At 34.3% G+C, this 21271-nt stretch overlaps 1 protein-coding gene across 1 annotated transcript in view; it reads right to left on the bottom strand.

Annotated features, from left to right (window-relative positions):
• GBE1 (1,4-alpha-glucan branching enzyme 1) overlaps positions 1–21271 on the bottom strand; it is a 268090-nt gene that overhangs the window by 8837 nt on the left and 237982 nt on the right. The window contains exons 13-14 of the mRNA XM_045851712.1: positions 19885–20069; positions 17967–18097 (exon numbers count right to left, since the gene is read on the bottom strand). Coding sequence (XP_045707668.1) covers positions 17967–18097; positions 19885–20069 — 316 coding nt within the window. The remainder of the gene's footprint in view (positions 1–17966; positions 18098–19884; positions 20070–21271) is intronic.

Consider the following 21271-nt stretch of genomic DNA (forward strand, 5'->3'; position numbering starts at 1 on the left):
AACTTAGAAGTGAATATTCTACAAACTATGGAATTATAATTTGTATTAAACACTCCATCTTGTAAGACTCCAGAGATTCTCCTGTTTAAAAGGGGCTCCACATGTGACCCAGTCCACACCCGGATGGGACTCTTGTATCTTTCTGTTACAGCTCATTTCCTGACCATCTACCCTGGACTGAATGTACCTTTAATGAAGAATCGACATCTCTCTTAATGCAACTCATTCCATTTGTTAGAAATTCTCCACCATATTTCTACCCAGAAAATCCATAACAGATAAGTTCAAAATACAGTACCTATTGAAATATTAAATAATAGTTATGTTATCTCCATATGTCTTAAATCTATCATCTACCTATCTACATTAGTAACTACATATTAAGTACAATCTCAGAACCTTTGATCATCCCTCACTTGATGTGGTGTTTTGCCACTTCCTCATCTCTGAAGCCATTCCAGTTTTCTAGATCCCGATTATTAAAGTGAGAAACACAGAAGTGAACCAAGAATCCACACGTGGTCTGAAGAGAGGAGGCCAAGCAGGCTTACTTCTCCCTGTGGTTCCTGGCAGTACACTGCTATTCACACACAAGATCATGCCAATCTACTATCCATCAAGCCACAGGATTCATGTTGCAATCATGTGATCTTACTAGAATTTAACACCTGATTCTTCACCGAGTTATTAGACATGTTAGCATTACCCTATTTACAACAAAAGAAAAGTTATAGTTACTATGTTCAAATTTGTTATGCCTAGAGTAGCTAGACGTGACCCTTAATACAATATTCCATAAGAAAATATACACCAATGCTTAGAAATCTTAAATTTCTTTTTTAATTGAATTTATTGGGGTGACACTGGTTAATAAAATTATATAGGTTTCACGTGTACAATACTATAATCCATCATCTGTATATTGTGTTGTGTGGTCACATCCAAAGTCAGGTCTGCCATCACCATTCCCTCATCCCTTACCTTCTTCTACCTCCCCTCAACCATTTTCCCTCTGGTAATCACCGTACTGTTGTCCGTGCCCAAGTTTTTGTTTGTTTGTTTTATTTTGTTTTTGGTTAATCCCTTCACCTTTTTCACCCAGTTTCCAATCCTTCTTGCCTCTGACAGCTCTTAGTCTGTTCTCCTCATCTATGAGTCAGTTTCTATTTTGTTGGTTGGTTCCCTTTGCTCATTAGCTTCCACATACGAATGAAATCATATGGTACTTGTCTTTCTTGGACAGGCTTATTTCACTTAGCATCGCATTTCCAGGTTCGTCCATGCTGAGAAATCTTAAATTTCTTTAGCCTAAGGAGGCATACAGACAAGTTTAAGCATTTTGTATTTTCTTTTCCTGGTATAAAAATCTTTAATCTCAGAAATGTTTGCCTATTGTTATTACAGCAAACATCACATTAAAAGTACATATAGGTAGTAAACAATGGCCATCATTTTCACATTTAAGGAACCCTATCTGGGTAGGAAATCTGGATGGAGTCACTTATAGGAACTTTGCTGGAGGTGGTGGCTCCATTTTAGTCAATCCAGGTCAGCCAGTTCTGATTCAAATTCAAACTGATAACATATTAGTGTGTTTAAAGGAGAAAGGAGCACGCACACAGTCAGACAGAGAGACAGAGAGAAAGACTGAGATTCAAAGGATGACTACTGGGCACAGGCACATTCTAAAGTCACTAAATAAAACTGGAAATAATTGGAATATACCAATCTATTTCATGGTAAAATATGGGTTGTGAAAATAATTGGAGACATAGTAAATAAATGAAACATTGTGGAATTAAAGAAACTGTTAAAACAAACATTTAACTTTTGTTCTTCATACTAGTTAACTAAACACTTGTATAAATCTTCAAAAAGCAAAAAAAAAAAAAAAAAAAAACATTACTGGTTAACAACACAGTGTCCGAAGACAGCAAGTGTATGTATCATCAAAAGCAGTGGACCACAATCTGTGGGATAAAAAACACTGGTGTCCGTGCATTATAAGGATTTCACCAAACGAGTGACTGTTCTTATAAGGGACTGAGAATCTACGTGAGCATTAGGCATTGTGATTATACACATTTGATACTGTACTTCAAATAATGTGCATTTTTTATTAAAATGCAGATCCACTTAAAAAGTCACCGAATTTAAGGTAAGTTTGTATCTATATAGTTTCTTAAAGATTGAGAAATTGTTCTTTCAGAACCATTATTATATAAGGATCCAATTTCTTTTTGACATTGAAAGGGATCATCATACTTAAAAATGGTTAGAATCTATTCACTTAATATATATAATTTGTAGTCATAAAGGAAAAGCTTAAAAAACCCATAATGCAAGTTTCAAAACATCATTTTAGATCTATTTCTCTGATCTATAATTTAAAGAAAAAATTCTGCTGTGGCCACTTTCTGAGTTGCCCAGCCCGCTGTGTGGCTGACCCAGAGTGCGCAACGACCCTTAGAAAGTGCAGCCCTCAGACACAGAAAGACAAACAATTTAAACACTAATAATTAAAAGTAATGATTGTGAAAGAGCTTTATAATTACTCATAAAAATCACTACCACATATTATTCAAAAAACCCCCACCTTTTCGGAACGTTGCTTAAGACACAAATTTTTAAGTAGGTTATTTGAGCAACTGGATTTCTTTTCCTGTTCCGTCACTCAGGCATCCCTTGCTCCCTCTTAATAATGTGTGTGCCCAGGTATGGGATATGAGGCCCACATAACATCAAACCCCTTAAAACTCCAACATTTCACCAAAAAATTTCTCTGAAAATGTTACTCGGAGCTAATTTACACTTATTTAAACTAGCGTCTTTATGTGGTTTTCAATTCGAGAATAGATAGAATATATTTAGCAGGGCACCTCAACATGCCCTTTTGCTCAAAGCTACCTCCCTCCACCTAGCAGCGTGCCTTCTCATAATAGGTTGCACACATCTTTGAAACTGATACTCAGGATGACAATTTTGATTCATCAAGAGAGCTCATATTAAATGACTTTTTAATACTCCAGTAGAAAACACTATCTTTACTCCCCTATTCACTTACTAAATAAAACAATGTATGAGGAAAGCACTATGCATGATTTATAATATGACTTAGATAAGGTCTTAGTTTATATGCCACTTATAGCCTATAAGGAGAAATTAGACATACATAATATATATCTAAATAAAGCAGACAGCTATATTTAATATGAGGTAGAGCCAAGAGGGAAGGTAGGATTGACATTCTGTATATAGAGTTTTAAAGACCGGGCTAGTTAGTTAATATTTATTTTGGTAATTAAGTATGACAATACTGACAATTTGTGATAAAGGCCATGACAGTTAAGAAAGTTAACCTGGAGGTCAGGGGTACAATAGAAGGGAAACCAGCCAGGAGTCTAACAATGGTCAATGGATAGTAGTGATATGGCTAAATTCATAGTGCAGATGAAGAGACATAGATGTCAGTCAGATTTGGGATGTACAACTGACTGTTTTCAGTGGTAAGGACATTGATGCTCAATTTGGGGAAACAAAAATGGAAGAGCTGGAATATACACATAAGTCAAATATAGATCAGATCACCCTACTCTCTACAGGGGACAGCTATTTTATGCAGAGAATAAGACAAAGTGTTTCCACGTGAAGTTTCCTGTTTAATTCTAGAGCTGAGAGTGAAGAACAAAGAGGCCATAATGAACATGACATGATAACAAAAATAAGAAAAAAGAAGAAAAGCAGATAAAGTAACATTCATTTAAATGATCCACCTCATGAAATTTAAAAGACTGGCATTAAAGGACTGAATTCTATGGAGTCTGAATATCTATGAAGTTTATTGCATTTGTTCCACATCTGTTTTTTTGTTCATTAAGTTCATTTGCTCATTTTATTGAATGAATACAAAACACTGAAGCAAAAATTTTCTTTGTTCATCTTGGAAAAATATAGTAGGGAAAGAATAATAAAATGACAGAATTATTTTAAGGAGATTTTTTAAAAGGAGATCCAATAGGTCCCTATCCATTTGACTGTCATTTTAAAATATTATGATTTCTTCTTATTTTAAATTCAAGAGCTTTCTAAGTATTTGATATACCTATCAACAGGTTGAAGTAGGTAAGATGTTTTAAGCATGATTTTATGATCTATGTCCTTAAATTTGAACTAAGGAAGAGCCATGTTCTGAGGATCTGTACTAATAAGAGTAAAGAACAGTGAAGGCATGAAGACTCTTAAATTCAATGGCTCTTCAAATACTTCAAAAGCTGCTGTGTTTGCTCAGCCACTTGATAAAGTGTCTGTTCAAAGTATAAGGATTTTGATGTAAGAAGTACTATCATTTATATCATTCTGCACTAAGCTCACTTCACTGCACTCCCACTGATGAAGCTAAGAAAAATTATAAGGTACAATCCCTGAGCTTTCAAAAGGAGTGACAATGAAAGAAGTTCTCCAGTGACTACGATGACCATAAAGATGGAAAAGCTGGTTAATCACCATATGTCTTCAGACGTAAAACATAGTCGATTTTAAAATAAATTATATGTATATATAATTCCAACAAAAGAAAAAAAAATACTATCATGGCAATCACTGGGATCATAGTAAGATAAATTCCAATTGAAGACATGTTAAAATGTGGTAAAAAAATGTACATTGGAGAACCTTTGAATATGAAACTGGTGAATACAAAATATTGGTCCAAAATATTTACCTTGCTCAATTTGGGAAAATATAGTAGGAAAAAATGATGGAATTTTGTTACAGATATTTTCTTCCCAAAAGAAGATCAAATAGATCTCTATCTATTTGGATAGCATTTAAAACTATTTAAATATTTAGAAACAAAACAAGGAACCAAGGTCATCATGAAGAGAACAAATCAGTGGCTGGCAGGGGGTTGGGGGTGGGCTGAATGGGTAAAGGGGGTCAAACGGTTTTGTATAGGAAACTGGTGTGCTACTTTCAGATCTGAGTCTTTGATCATCCCACCCATGTTACGATTGCAACAACTTCTGGGAGCTGAGTAACTGCAGAAGACAGAATCTATATCAAAGGCAGAAAACTTTAGATATGAAATTCAAAGGAACTTGGAATAAACATCTGGTAGACTAAGAACAGGTTCTGAAAAGCAAGGAGAGCCCTATGTTTGCAACAGTGTAAAAACAACGACCCAGCACAGGGCTGCCCCGACGTTCTAGTGCAGCCCTTCCTTTTTCATCTTTCACATGCTGAATTTTATTTATTGGCCACTACAATCCACAAAACTTTGGGTTATAACTGTATAGCATTTCAAATATGTTCATCCTTTTTTAAAAATAAATAGGGCTAAATTATGCCTAGTTTACATTTAGTTGCTCTCTCTGGTCTCTTTCCAAACATAGAAGTACCAAAGACTCGTGAGGTGGTGTTGTACATTTTAGAAATGTGTGCCTGTGGTAGTGTAAGGGCGGGGGTAGGGTATGTGAGATTTAGCATTTCCACCTTTCTGTGATCTAGAATATATGATAACTTAAAAATTTACTGCAATTGAGTTCTGATGTTTTAATTATTTTTCAAAACAATTGTATTGCAATGTGGCATTCATTACTATGTTACTTTCAAGGGAAAATGTCCATTTAATTTTTTTCACTCCTTGATTTTAGTTTAAAAAATACTCTAATACTACATTATTTTAAAAATAAAATAGATATAAAAACATTAACTCCAATTCCTGCAGGTTTACTTCCTTGGCTGTAAATTTTGAAAAACTATACAATGCACAACAGCAATAAAATAAACTCAAAGAATTAAGGGACCGAATATCATTATTTACCACATTAATTACTGGATTGCTATGCCTTTTCAAGTGCATTTTCATGCAAATTATTAATTTATTCTTAGGCAAGCTTAATGACACACAACAGTAAATAGTAAATTGAATGATAACAAAATATTGAGTGCTACATATTTTTCTGTGCAAACAGAAAATATATTCTAACTTCTTTACAGAAAATTTTAACCTAATTAGGAACTTTTCTTTGTCCTAGATGATTACATAACTTAATTTTTTTAAAAAAATGTCATTGTTTCTCAATAACTCAAGAAAGAATAATAAAGGAAAATTATACACACAGTTTAGACTAATCTTTCTCAAAAATAGTTGCTTTCTTGTCATTAAAGATTACCCAAAGAACTTGTAAATTAAATTATTTGATGAAGCAATAGCAATTATTTAGAACTGTAAAATGAAAAATGACAGGTTTTCATTTAACTTTTAACCACATGCTTTGTCATCAAAATGAGTTTCAACCATGCAGATTCAACTACCCTTTTTAAACAAACACTGTGCTTTGAACTCGAAATAATTTTGACATAAGCTATAAAGAAGCACCTTTCCTGAAACTTACTCAAATACAGCCTTCAGTGGAGTCTAATGCTATATGTATAAATAGAAAAATAATTGGAAACTTCAAAGTCTGAAAAATAATGACAATTATGAGAAGTAAGCATCCCTGAACCACTTTCTGCAGACACACAAGGATAGGAGAAAGCACCCTAAAAGAGTAAAATATGGTGGGAGCATCCATGGGCTTTGGGGTCCAACAACCACATTCTAATCCCAGTTCTGCCAATTATCAGCTGTGTGCCTCCAAACAAGTTAGTGAACTTCACAGAGGCTCAGCTCCTTTTTGGTAAAACAAAGGCACTACGTCAGAGAGCTGTGAGGGTTAATTGAGGCAGTGTACATCAAATGCTTAAAACAGGGCCTAGCACTCAAAAAATTCCCTAATGATTAGCTGCTATTTATGTTATTATTATTATAGACCCTGGACCATTTAAACTGTTGTCTTAAGTGATGAAAAATATAAAAGTGAATCTATTTATTCCCTAGCTTCCTTTTCCCACCCAACTTGACCTCTTCTTCCTTGCTGACTTTTTTTTTGTATTCTTTACTCCCATGTCTTTGTTCTCACTAGAATCTGAACACTTTTCCTCTTACATAAAATCTTTAACATTAAAGCTTAATTGGATGGTACATTGAACTATTTGAGGACTAGACACCTTTTTAAATTTTAAGTTGTTGCTGCTCAAGCTTCTGAAATGATTAAGAAGGCTAGTGTGAACAGACTAACTGGAAATTAAACACCTCCCCACACTCTCTTTCACTTGTACTGATTTTTTTCCATAGCACTATCAACTTTTAACATACTATAAATATTATTATTATATTTTCTGTCTTTCAATATTAAAATGCAATTTCTATAGAGAATTCCTGTCTTTCCCCACCCCTTCCTCTCCTCTACCTATGACCTAGATTGGTATTAGTCATACTTATTGTGTAGGTTTTCATTATTTTCCTATTATATGATCCTCCTTGGGTTTTTATCTATGAATGCTGTCCTAAATGTTAAGAAATAATTTGATAGTGCTTTGCCATAAAAAAGAACTTTGGTTTTCTTCCCTCTTTTGATGGTGTTAAATTTTCATATTTGTGGGACAACTATAAATGAACAACAATAAAAAAATTGACACAATCCCATTTCACTATAAGTTTTAACTTGAAATTTTAAAATATCCTGGCTGGTGTGGCTCAGTGGATTGAGTACTGGACTGTGAACCAAAGGGTCACTGGTTCAGTTCCTAGTCAGGGATCATGCCTGGGTTGCAGGCCAGGCCCCTGGTGGAGTACGCTGGAGAGGCAAGTACATTTTGATATTTCTTTCCCTCTCTTTCTCCCTCCCTTCTCCTCTCTAAAAATAAATCAATTAAATTAAAAAAATATATATATATGTTTTCCTTCTGTTTGGAGAAGTCCCAATCATTAAACACATGTATGTCAGTTTGAAGAAATTAATTCTCAGGAATAATTCTGATTGGTTTCAATATTGGGAACAGACGTTTTATATAATTTTTTGAAGATTTTATTTATTTATTTTTAGAGAGGGTAAGGGAGGGAGAAAGAGAGAGAGAGAGAGAAACATCAGTGTGTGGTTGCCTCTCACGTGGCCCCCACTGGGGACATGGTCTGCAACCCAGAGATGTGCCGTGATTGGGAATTGAACCTGCGATGCTTTGGTTTGCAGCCGGTGCTCAATCCACTGAGCTACACCAGCCAGGGCTCATTTTATATAATTTTTAATTGAAGTGTATAAATGCTTATGTGTTTACTAAAGTAAGCATATACTTAACAACTTGAAATATCAACTTGACTGGCCAGTTTTTTTTTTTGGACAGAAGACTGAACCTAAACATAGAGTATCAAAATGAAATGTCAACGTCATATATATAAAATTTGGCAGGACTAGGATATACACATAGACATAGTATTTTCTACCACTTTACCACTACCTGCCAGATAAAAAATGCAGTGTATGAACATTAAAATAATTAAACTCAAACCTTATTGTTTTAGCCTTGATAGTAGACACAGCCTTTTATTTTTTCTATTTGAAACCACAGTTATTAGGAATATCAAGTTTAATGTATATTCCTCTTTTTCTTTGAACTTTTAAGACCAAGTAGGGAATCATACCACTATAGGACTCAGTCCATGCTTCTGAAAGCTGAATGAGAAGGCTCTAAGCTAGTATCCTGTAAAGCAACAGGATACTGGCAGTTGTAAAGCAAAGCTTGTAGGTGTGTGTGTGTGCACACACACGTGCACATGCACACACACACCATCAGTCCCAATCATTCCCAAGCATTTCTGTGCACATAGCCATAACTATCATAAGTGCACCTACACTGATAATTGTGAGGGAAAGTATTCAAAGTAAACATTTTCCCACAGGCACAGAAAATATTAGTGAGAAGACTTGAAACCCACACACACAAATGGAACTGAACCATCAGATGGTTTTATTCTAAAACCCATGGAATCCTAGTAATGGGAACAAATTTCTCTGTTTGCAATGTAAGAACCAGAAATACTTACTACTGTACTGTTACTACAAGTAGCTATACAAGTTATATAAGCCTTAGGGAGATAAAAATACTGGGATAAGAGAACAAACTGATGAAAATGTTTCAGAGTTAGAGAAAAACATTCCACCACCAGTGAAACTTATTATTCTTTTGTGTTTCTTAGTTTAAAAAAAAACAAAAACAAAAAGGAAGAGTGTTGGAAGGGAAGTTGTGGGGGAAAGATAGGGGCTGGAGGGATTGAGCAAAATGGAAAAAGGACTCATGGACATGGACAACAGTGTGGTGATTGCTGGGGGGAGGGTGGAATGAGAGGACTAAAGTGTAATGGAAAAAATACAATAAAGATAAAAAAAAGAAAAGTGAAATTTAACTACCTCCCTAAATAATAAAGAGCTCATAGGGAAAAATGACAGTAATATTTATAATTTTTTACAAAAATAAATTTGTTTTAAGTAATGTTCCTATAATAATAAGGCACTTATTGTTTCCCAGTAAAAGATAATATGATTGCACTTAATTAAGTAATGCTTTAAATAATTTTCTTGGTAGCATCTATAGAATACTTTCTAGATTCAACAATTGATACCATATAACTAAAAATCATCATAATTACACAAATAAATTTCACACATAAAATAGTAATTAATTATATATTTTCATCATTAGGCCAATAAATACATTGATAGAATTAGAATTAGAGATGATTCTCATACTTGGTTATACTGAAGCCACTGTGTTCAACAACACATTGTTCGTGGCTCTCCTCTTACCACTGTTCTCTGGAGAAAGATACTCTCCTTTTGGTTGTAGCATCCACATATTGTCAGAAGCTCTTAAATTATTATAGTGGGCCAGTAATAATTACATTATGGCTTAATTTGAAGAAATCTTCTGGGGCTATTCAGGTGCCCTTTTTACAAATAAATGAAACGTGACCACTCAGCTTGACCCTGTGGGGTTTGGGTAAGAACAGCTTAACAGAAAATGATGGAAATGAAATTTCTCACTTACAGAAGATCTAAGCAGCTTTCTGTTAGGCAGATATATTTACTGGGGAAAAAAGGGTAATGTCTACTGAGATCCAGAAGGAAAAGGTAATTTAACTTCCAATATTAGAAATTTATTTTAGATACAGCATTCTCTAGTTTAAAAAAAAAAACACTGGCTTAAGATACCAAGTGACAACTAGATTTATTTTTTAAGATGGAAGAAAACCATCTGTTTTGAACTGGTTAAATAAAGGACTATTTTCAAAGAAACATTAGATATGAAATTTTTAGGCCAGTGATTTCATTGCAGACTTTTTTCTTCCACATTTGCAATGCTGTTCCATAGGACAGGAAAAGATTTACTCAATGAGATAAAGAGTATAAAGTAGAGGTACAAGGCATACAGTAAGTTTGTAATAAATGGTAGCTCTTATTAGCACAAATGTTTTTCCCCATTCGTGCTACAATTATAAAATGATTATGTACTATTTTCAAAGACATAATAATGTTTCTGATTTATTTTTTTGCACAGAAGGACAAGAAATAGAGGACAGAAATCTTGACTGAGCTACTGTTAGATGAATTTCTGTAACCAAAGGAGACCATCACTGCACAACTGGGCTATGAAGCAAAGAAATACAAATGCTGTTGAACATTTCAGAGCAGTGAACACTCAATAGCACTCAGCTATTCAGAGAAAACAAACAAAGCAAAAAAAGAAAAAACCCACAAAAAACTAAAACCATTTGTTTGTAGTAAGGGCTTGCTCATTATTCATTACTTCCTACAGTTTTATGAATATATATTAAGCCAATCTAAAAGTGTTACAGCAGTTGAAATATTTTAATCACACAAAATGTTTTTCTTTGTGATTCATCTCAAATTCGTGGGTAGAAAAATGACACTAAATCATAAGCTTTTTATCGCCAGTGGAGGTGGGGGTATGCATCTGTCATTACTGTTAAATTACAGGATTGTTGAACAGTGTTTAACAATGAAAAACGGTCAGAACAACCACTAGGTAATGTTTACAAATATTACTCTCATCTTGAAACTAAAGAAGGCTAACCTAGGCAATGAGTGTACATCATTTTGAAGCTAAAGAAACAAAAGGGGGACTTATATTAAATACAAAATTGTTAGTAGGATTAACAGTCTCTGTTCACATAAAAACATAATCATTAAACTGTAGCACAGAGTAAAGCAGACACACACACACAGAAACACAAGAAAAAAAACATTCTTGCATCCGTTCAAAGCCATTGTTGTAGGTCCTTTCAGAAAACATTATATTTTTAATTTTTTTAAATTAAAACATCTATAACCTGGAAAACTAGAACACTAAGTTCAGATACTCCACTTTTTTTAGTCAAGAAATAACCTTTACATATAAAATCTCAACAGAATATGTCATTTAGCTGGTCCTAAATTAAGTCCTTTGTTCACATTTGCTGCATAAAGCACAGGTTTAATAAACAGAGTGTTACATAACCAAGCTTCAAAGGCTTCTATAAACTAAGCAACATCTCTGCCTTCAGCAATCACACTCCAGTGAATCATCCAAGTGACCTTATTTGCTCATTAAAAACTCTGTGTACAGGTTGCAAATGTCAGAACCTAAATTTACATTTTAAAAAGCACTTCTTGCAGCAGTTTAATGAAAATATTTCAACGATCTTGGGTCAAATCCAACTATTTACTGATCTGTTCCCTTAACTTTAAATATTTTTGGCCTGGATTCACACCTTCTTCGCAAGTCACACTTCATGGGCGCTCCACTCAACCTTTCACTGCTGTTGGTGCACCGTTGGGAAAGGGGCTGCTGTCATTTCTGCCCCCATCTCAACGGAATGCTGACAAATAATTTAAAAATTTTGATTTTAGTGTTCATGCCTCAAAATGACATGAATCTGTACACACCAAGAAGCATACCTTAAAAGTAAGCTGAGGGCTTAAAGTTTCCTTTGAATATTGTACAGTTGACCTAAATGGATGTGACTCATCAGAGAAGTTTAACTTTGAATATTCACCATGACACATTTATATTCCATTCTAGAATGTAAACACAATAATTGACCTGAGTTTTACTGTTTTTTTTTTCTTGTGTAGGGTGTTGACAAGGGTCACAGGGAAGAAGATCTGGGGCAGAATTTGTGAGGCGTGATGGTGGAGTGCTGAGGGAAGGCAGCTGATGACAGAGAAGCTAGCTGGTACCCTGAAATGTGTGTATAATCTTCTCTTGCTACTTATCTCCCCAGAACTATTTCAAAATCATTTTGAACATTCCAGAAATAAATCCCCATCAGTAATACTTCCACTGCTACCACCACCAACCACACACTGGTGTGCAAGAACAAAGAGGAAGAGGCACCATGATATGGTAGAAAGAACACAGGCTTTGCAATACACTGCTCAACCTTTGTCAGCCACATGCTGGAAGAAAGGCAGGTAGTTATAGACCTCAGTTTACTGATTTGTCACATGAGGCTATACAACCTAGCTTATAGGGCAATACTTAAACTAGATACTTAATGAAAATGGCTAATAAACAGAAGGAACTCAAAAGACATCCCCTAACACTCACATTCTCTTCCACAACACTCAAAATGTGGCATCATCATTTGTGCTATTGAGAATAAATAAGAAAGAAAAGTTTGTCTTGGATGCTTAGCAGTTTTCCATCTGATTTGATAATGTTGTAAGTGAAGAAAAGGAGGGAAGGAATACAATATTTCTGATAATATAAAGGGCATACTGTTTCTTTCTCTACAGCTAAGCAATGCAAGATCATAAGCAAATATAACATGTCAGAAAAATATATATTATCTTCCTAAGTATGAAACTTATCACCTGCTTACTTACCCATTATATTTAGATCTCAGTTCTGCATGACCCACATCGCTATCTACTGTATTCAAGAACACTGGTGATTATTACACTGAAGATTAGCAGCTAAAAAGACCAACGTGAGACAGTGCATAGCCAAGGAATTTTTGCTGCTGCTGCTAATTTTCTATAGTATGGCCGTAGATTCTTTTTACAGAAACAATGCTATGTCCTTTCGGCGTAACAGTGAAGACCACTTTCAAACCTTAGTGACACAAATCAGACTTCCCTCTTAGCTTTCCAAATGTACTGTCTTATTTTGAAGTGATAGTTAAAACCATCCTTGAAGTGTTTCATCTACCTTGCCTGGCATTACCCCCCAAATAGCTCCCCTTACAATGGTTTCTTGGGAAGACAGGCACCACCTATTCCACACAGGTTTGAGTGAGAAATGATGCCTTGCTATTTGGTAAACAGGATATACAGGTTCAAAAAAAAAAAAAATGAAGCTGCTCAAGAATTCAGATGTGTTTCCTATTGCAGGTTTATATTTCACATTGACAGAAGTTCAAATGACTTCTTTAGAAACTTTAAATTTGTCACCAAATCCTGCTTTCCAGGGAATTAAAAATTTGATGAATTCCTTGACTTCATTACTATATCCCATCTTGCCACCGCAGATTCTTTACAGTGAAAATCTATTCAATTCACGGGCTCAGTCGTTGAAAATACCAACAGCAGAGACCACTCTGGTAAAGTCAGGACACAACCTAGGAAGCCTAATTTTTTTTGTTATTTCTGTATATAAAATGATTGTATAATGTTTATCTACAAAAATATTAGGAAGCCTAATATTTTTTTGTAATTTCTGTATATAAAATGATTGTATAATGTTTATCTACAATGTTGTTTAAAGGTGTAAGAATAAAGACAGAAAGATGAAAGGCCAAAATAGATGAGACTTGTAAAATGTTAAGGCAAACATATCCTTAAAGCCAAGCTTAGAACAACAAGAAGCTGAAAGGATAGATTTATTGGTTGCTTATGGTACAATCAGATTAATGACAGAGAGCTATTCTACTCAAGTACTCTTTTATCTTCTCTAGCAATAGGGTAGAGGCAAAAGCAATATATGGTTTTTCATGTGCCATGTTAAATTTTGGATTTTAGGTTAAAATTGTTAACTGAATAAAGAGTAAGAGAGATACAATAAAGCACTAGTACATATTAAGAAAAACTAAAGATTTTTATTTGAATGCAAATACAACATGGGCAGAAAATGTGATGACTGCCAGTAAAGCTGACGTAACTTTAATGAGAGAGCGGCATCACATGCAGGGGGCAATGCGCATGCTGTGTCACGCTTGCCAGGCCATCCCGGGAATACCGTGATGTTCACTCTGGGGACACAATGTAAGAGGAATGTGAACAGTGATGGGTATATTGTCATAAGGGAGATATGGTAAGAAGCCTGGAAAATTTCATGAGAATCTATGAAAGAAACTGGAGGTAGTTGGTCTGGAAGAAGAATGTCTAGGGTGTGGTACTATGAAGGGCATATTAAATGCCTTTCTGATTTGTATATCTGGCATGCAGAACAGGGATTAGCCCAAGTACAGAACTAATGCATTCACATGTAAGAAAATATTTATAAAAACTTAAAAAAAACCTTGAATTTTTTCTTGTGAAATAGTGAGGTTCCTAGAACTGGAAACTGTTCTAATGATAGTTATTACATGTGTAGGAATTTATAAATATCTGCACTGAACTGGGTCACTGGAGTATAGATCATCATAAAATCCAGAAGATTTTTATGAGTTCTATCTATGAGTTTAAGCTGGCATGATGAACATAGAGCTAGTCAGAAGACGTAGTCTAAAAGTATGGTGGAAATGCTTGCCTGCTTCCCTCCCCTCAGACAAAAATCCTCATTATAACAAAACTATTTCATTAGATATCTTAGTCCATTAGGTCTTGCAAACTTCTTGAGTATTCAAAGAGACTTATTAAAATGCAAATGCCTCCAGAGGAAACAATGGCATATGGGGATAAGTAATAGGTTGTTGACATAAAGACAGGAATGAGAAAGGCAACAAGAGTACATAAGGTTCATGTGGACACAAATCCCTAGAAAACAAAATCACTGTAGGAAAAGAACCAACAATATTTTTTCGAGGTTTTCCTAGAGATCCAACAGATGACCAAGGCTTCAACTGCTACTTCTAGGAAGACATGGCCCAATTTCCCAAGGTGTCTATATCATTACAGATTTTAATGGGTACATTTCTGAAAGGGATCACTAAGGTGAAGAATTTAGTGTTTATTAATGGAAAGAGTTTCTGCATAACACGAGCCTATAGACATTTAGAGAAATCACTAAATTTCAGAAGACCCAATTTATGTTTTTTTCCCAAAACCAAACTAGACTTTCAGGTACAGTTTGACTTTATATCACTAAATAAAATTAACTTTTGGGTAGGTTCTACTATGTAACTGTATGTTTTATTTAATAATATTTATTAAAGTTAACATAGATTTCAGATAGGAGATCAATGCATCTTAGAACCAAGATTTTTCTTATAAACATAATTATTGAAGTTCCTTTGTCAATGATCCTAAATTAAACTCATATGTTCTATTCCTCTGTTCATTCCTCCTTGCTTTGCTATACTTAGTAATAATAAAATTTCATTCTTCCCATTGTTTAAAGTAAAACTTTATATTTTCTCTTCTAAACTCCATGTACAAACAATTGCTGAGTTCTTCACTACAAGAAAGGCCTTCACATACCTCTTTGTATTCTGTTGTCATTACTTTAGTTCATGCACTAATTATCTTTTATATGTACTGCAATTTCTCCTAATTAATATCTGTACTTCCATTCTGTCTCCTCAAGAAAACTCTCCTATACACTGGGTACGTGAGACTTTTCCTAAAGCATACATTCTTATCAAATAGCTCCCTAGCTCAAAACCTTCAGCGATTCTCTCTCTGTAAACCTATGGAAAAAAGCCTAAACTAATTAATATGGCATTGAATTCTTCTCTTATGTCATCTTGACCTATCTTTTCAGGCTACTTCCTAGTGTTTCTTTTTATGATCATCACTCTCCAATTAATTCATTGTGTTGCCCATTATCTAAGGATATCTATGCTTTTCTGCAGCTGACATGGCCTTCCTCAACATTTTCTACTTTAATTTTATCCATTTCTCAAGGTTCTGGCTTAAAAACCTTTACCTCAATCGATCCATCAACCAATAAATCAATCTTTCCCTCTTTATCGCTCTTGCTCTACCTTTCTCTCCCACCCCAACCAAGCTTAAATCATCAATCAATCAATCAATTCCATTTTTATTTTTTTTCTTGGTCCTCTGATCTCCCTTGGAAGATTCCTGTTCTCTGCTTATTTATTGCATTATGCCTACAAAATCATTTGGTTTTATACACCTCTTCTTCCCCACTTAAGGGTTAAGAACAGTGCTCATAAAAGACTGTAGTAGATTCAAAGAGTTCTGTAAATATATTTTGGTTTGATTATATTTTGACTGTGATTTGATTGTATTACATTATTAGGTACAGAAGGATTTAGTCTTGGGGGTGTTATTTTAGCAGTTTGGAGCTGAGAAGGGTCATGTATGAGATGCCATAAATCTAGTATTTGTTTGCATTCTTCACTGAAATGATGAGGGTGAGAACATTTGTTTCCTTTAACAGTACAACTCTTTATAGTGCAGATAATGTTATCACATTGATTTTCTTTTCTGCTTCTTTGTACATACACAATTCAAAAGAAAATTTGCTAAAGCAACTTCATTCTTGAAAAAGACACAGAAATAATACCTATTTGCCTTCTGTTGTGTTGAAGGTGACATTTGGAAACAGGGCTGTTGCCTTGCAATTGTAACAGGTGTCAGGCTTCCGACTCTGCTGACACCATGAAAGTTTGAAAAGAGAAAGACAGAATAAATCAGGGAATACAATGATACTGTCACCATGCCAGGGTTACAGAGCCTCGTGACTTTTATTATATGGAAAACACATTTTCCTTACTGTTAGAGCCATTTGAACTGGGGGTTTATCTTCTTGTAGTGACAGAGACCCTGACACACAGGACTTCATGTTGGTGTCAGGCACTTGCTCAGGTGGCAGATATTGATCATTTTTAGGGCTCCAGGGGAGAAGAACACGATGTCTACTGTCTACTTAACAATTTGTGCTACTTTGTTGCTAGCTCCTGAATTTTTTTCATTGATTTAGTGAGTTATAATCTCTTAAAATACACTGTATTTTTTCTTTTGTAACAGTTGTCAACTTACAATTACTAAGTTTTTTTTTCTTCATTAATTTAAAAGCTACATGAGATCCTGATTGGGTGGCTCAGTTGGTTGGAGCATCATCCTATAAACCAAAAGGTTGTAGGTTCAATCCCCATATTGGGCATGTATGGGAGACAACCAATCAATGTTTCTCTCTGATATCAATGTTTCTCTCTCTCCTTTCCCCTCTCTCTAAAAGCAATAGATATCCTTGGGTGAGGATTAAATATATGTATATTACATATTATATCTATACTTATTTATCTCTCTCTCTCTCTCTCTATCTCTACCTCTATCTCTATCTATCAAAGCTCCATGAGGACAGTGACTGTATTTGTTAAGACAATTCCTGTATTTACAGCACGTAGCCCGTGGCTGGCATGCAAGTGCTTAGGAAGCATCAGAAATGAACGAGTAAACAAATACAGAGGATATAAAAAACATTTTCCCCACTCTTTCCTTTGCTCACACTTCCATGCCCTGATTTGTTAGCAGTTCAGACTTAGGAAAGTGAGCCACGTCCTGCATGATAGAAGAAAGGAAAGAGAAAAGGGAAGGACACTCTCTTTACTCCCACTGCCTGCCCTCTCACTCATTGGAGAAGGGGAAGGAACAAAATCCTTAGAGGCAACTTACAAAATATTTTCATAAAGAAAAATTACAATTGCCAACTATATTTGCATATTGGATCAAAATATTTTTTAAATGTCTAGAATCATACTTTTAAGAGCCAGAATGAAACATCCTAATTCAGTATTACTGAGTTGAGCAAAGATTTATCAATCAACTATTTCAAACCCCTCATTTTTCAGATAAGGAAACTGTGAGCTATTGATACCAAGATCAGCATTAGTTTCCCTTATTCTTAGGATTAAAAAAAATGATGCACATAGTTATATTCACTGGCAACAAAAAGGATATTTTCCTGGCACTTTCGTTCCAACTCGGTAATCAGTGTAGCTTTTGCTTGGATGAAAGTTGAAAATAAAAAGAAGACCTGCTCTCTCAAATGCGATGACCTTATTGGCTTCATGCTTCTCACTCACATAGGCCTGAAAGGATTCACACATATATTACATTTAAATAATACCTAGATGCTGATACAAGTAAACTATTTACATAAAACTTGTTTTTGTCTTTATTAATAGCTTTGTTAGTTATTAAGCCAAAAATGAGAAATGCATTTTTAAACATGTTGTAACTTTCCAACTCTATGACAGTCTCAAAAACTAAAGAGCATAAACTGCTAAAGAGCATACAAATGTCAACCGTTGTCAACTTCAAACAAAGCACAGATGATTAGTGTTGTGGCTCAGGTTTTAAGTAAAAACAGAGAACCTGTGGTATATACGAAATGTTCATATATATCTATATCTATTACACATATGTCTATATGTATATGTATGTCTATGTATGTCTATGTATATCTATATATCTACATGTGTAAATATAGATTTATCTATAGATACAGATATAGCTATATCTGTGTGTGTGTGTGTGTGTGTATCAGACCTACTTAAAAGTGACTTTTCTTTAAGACCTTTGTTTTACTTCCAGATTAAGGAAGTGAGGCATATAAATTACTTTTCAAAATATAATGTGACGTTATTATTATTGGGTTTCTGCAGTTACAGTTACCTTAAAACCTTTGCATTATTGCATAACTTTGTCAGATTCGATTGCAACATAAAGTCCTTTCCCATATACAAATACACACACTTACACACACTTGTATATGGGAAAGGACTTTATGTTGCAATCGAATCTGACAAAGTTATGCAATGTGTGTGTGTGTATAATAAAAGAGAAGGTCTGAAAAATTTACAACAGCTACACGCTTTCTTATTTTATATATTATGTTTTACAGTAGGCAGTGAGAAGCCTCTGGTTTTCAATACCATTCTCTTCCAGGATTTGCCAGGACTTATTTCCATGCATATAAGCAGCACTGCTCTCAGTAATTTAGAAGTGGGAACTAAGGCTCTACTAGTAAACAGCATACCTTTTGGTATTCAACATTGTTCATATTGAAAAGAAGCATCATTTTGCTCTCTCTTCTGGAAATAGCAGTACTAATAAATGTGAGTAGGGCGTTCATGTCATGTAGCCAATCTTACTGAATATATAAGGACCTTTGTTCAACCATTAAAAAAAATAATAGACACCAAAGTAAAAACACATCAACAGTAATTTCAAACTGCACCACTAAAAAGTAAATGGATTATAAGTAACAGATAATATATGCTAATTTTCGCAAGGGGGAAAAAAGCCTGTATAAAATTTGCACCTGTTAATTACATTTTTGAAAACTTATTGAAAACTGAGACTTTAATTCCAGAGGAGAGTGTGGCTCATGAAAAATATAAAGTAGCATGCAGGTATAATGCCATCTATTGAAATGACAAATTAGAGACCAGTAAAGGAAGAAAAAAAGTAGTAAAGAATTCTACATGTTGTCAAAGTAATTTGTTTATGACAGCATCATTATTTATATAAAGAAAAAGTCAAAATAATTAAGATGCTTCCACAGCAATTTCCAAAATGGATTCCATGCTGAGCTTTTGTTATTTTTTTTAACCAACTGAAATAAAAATTACTAAATTTAAACAACAGCAACAAACTACACAGGACAGTAAGAAGGGTATTGTGTTTGAGACTTTCATTATCTATTGGAGAGACTTAAATGACATGTTTTGACACCCTGAAGTATGTTACAGAGCACTAGATACTAAAAAATAAAGTGCAGTTTAAAAGACCTGCATATAGATTTAAATTGACTGCCTTTGTGAGCACATACAACATTGGTGACTAAAACATACATTTAGAGTAAGGAGCTTACCTGTGGAGCTGAAAGCCAACCATATCTTTCTTCCAATTTATTCATATCCCTGTCAAAGTTATTTAGAAACTTATAGCGAAGAAGATCATCATCAGTTAAGTGGAACTGCCTTCTGGCATAATGGTAACTCTCATTATTTCCTTTTCTTGGGAAGTCTAACCATTCAGGATGCCCAAATTCGTTACCTGCATTAAGAAACAAATAGAAAGTCTGCCTAGTAATGTTAGCATTTCTTACTAAGAAACCCCAATAATTATTTTGTTTTAAAGTCCTTAATCAGTTTAGGTTATGATTTAATGCCACTGTGCCCTGAGAATGATGTACAACCATAGTTCAGAAACAGCATAGTTGAGCACAAACAGGACCGATCACATTTGGACTCAGAAGTCCAGGGTACAGTTTTAGCCAGGCCACGTGTTCCCATTTTTGAGAACAGGTATCTCTCTCATACTTATTTCACCTCTGAAATAATCCCTGAAATCTCTAAGTTATTTCTAAAATCTCTATTTCTTTAGTCTCTGAAATCTGCAGAATGCTTTATAATCTCCAACACCTCTGTATGTACATTATTTTTTGATCCTCAAAGAAACTCTCTATTATATCCATTTCACAGATGAGAAATCCAAAGCTCTGGGCAGTTAAGGGATTTGCTCAACTTTGCAGAGGTAATAAGTGGAAAAGCAACCATTGAAATTTAGTTCTTCTGATTAAAATCTGAAGCTCTTTTTACTTCATCACATTGGGCAAGTACACTGTAAACTTCCAGTGCTAAAGAAACCCAAGTCATCATTCTTATTATTCATTGTCTTTCTCAGATGCATGTGTTACCATTAGATGTGTATCTTTAATTTCAAGTGTGAGTATACATGTAAATGGGACACTTGTTTGAGAATCCATTTAAATTTACTTACTATCATAACAATGAAAACGATAAATGAAACATACTTAAAAATGATAATTAAATGTACATGTCAGTTGTCTAATAGATTGGCTCCTTTTGTTTTTCCCAAGTTAAAATTCTTCTTTATGGCTTCTTTCTTTCCCCTAAAAATTCAACACTATTTTATAAAATTTATTCTCATTTAACCCTTTAACATTACAATTTTCTAAGACAAATTTTCCCTTTGAGTTAGAAAGTACTATAGTCAAAACAAGTGTGTTCAACTTTAAAGAAACTGGTATATTTATAATTCAATAAATAAAAACTAATAAGCTAGTATATACTCTGAAATAATTATTGTAGAGTCTTTTTAAGTAGTATCCTCTGCTAAGAAACATTGCAATTTACATTTTACTTTTCAGGAACATAGTCATCAAACTAAAAACCACATCCAAACACATATGTCTATAAAAATTAAAGTGTCTACAAACATTTTTGCTAAATTTA

This window comes from Phyllostomus hastatus, unplaced genomic scaffold (assembly GCF_019186645.2).
Source record: "Phyllostomus hastatus isolate PE091 unplaced genomic scaffold, TTU_PhHast_1.1 phas_contig_86, whole genome shotgun sequence".
Taxonomy (NCBI): domain Eukaryota; kingdom Metazoa; phylum Chordata; class Mammalia; order Chiroptera; family Phyllostomidae; genus Phyllostomus; species Phyllostomus hastatus.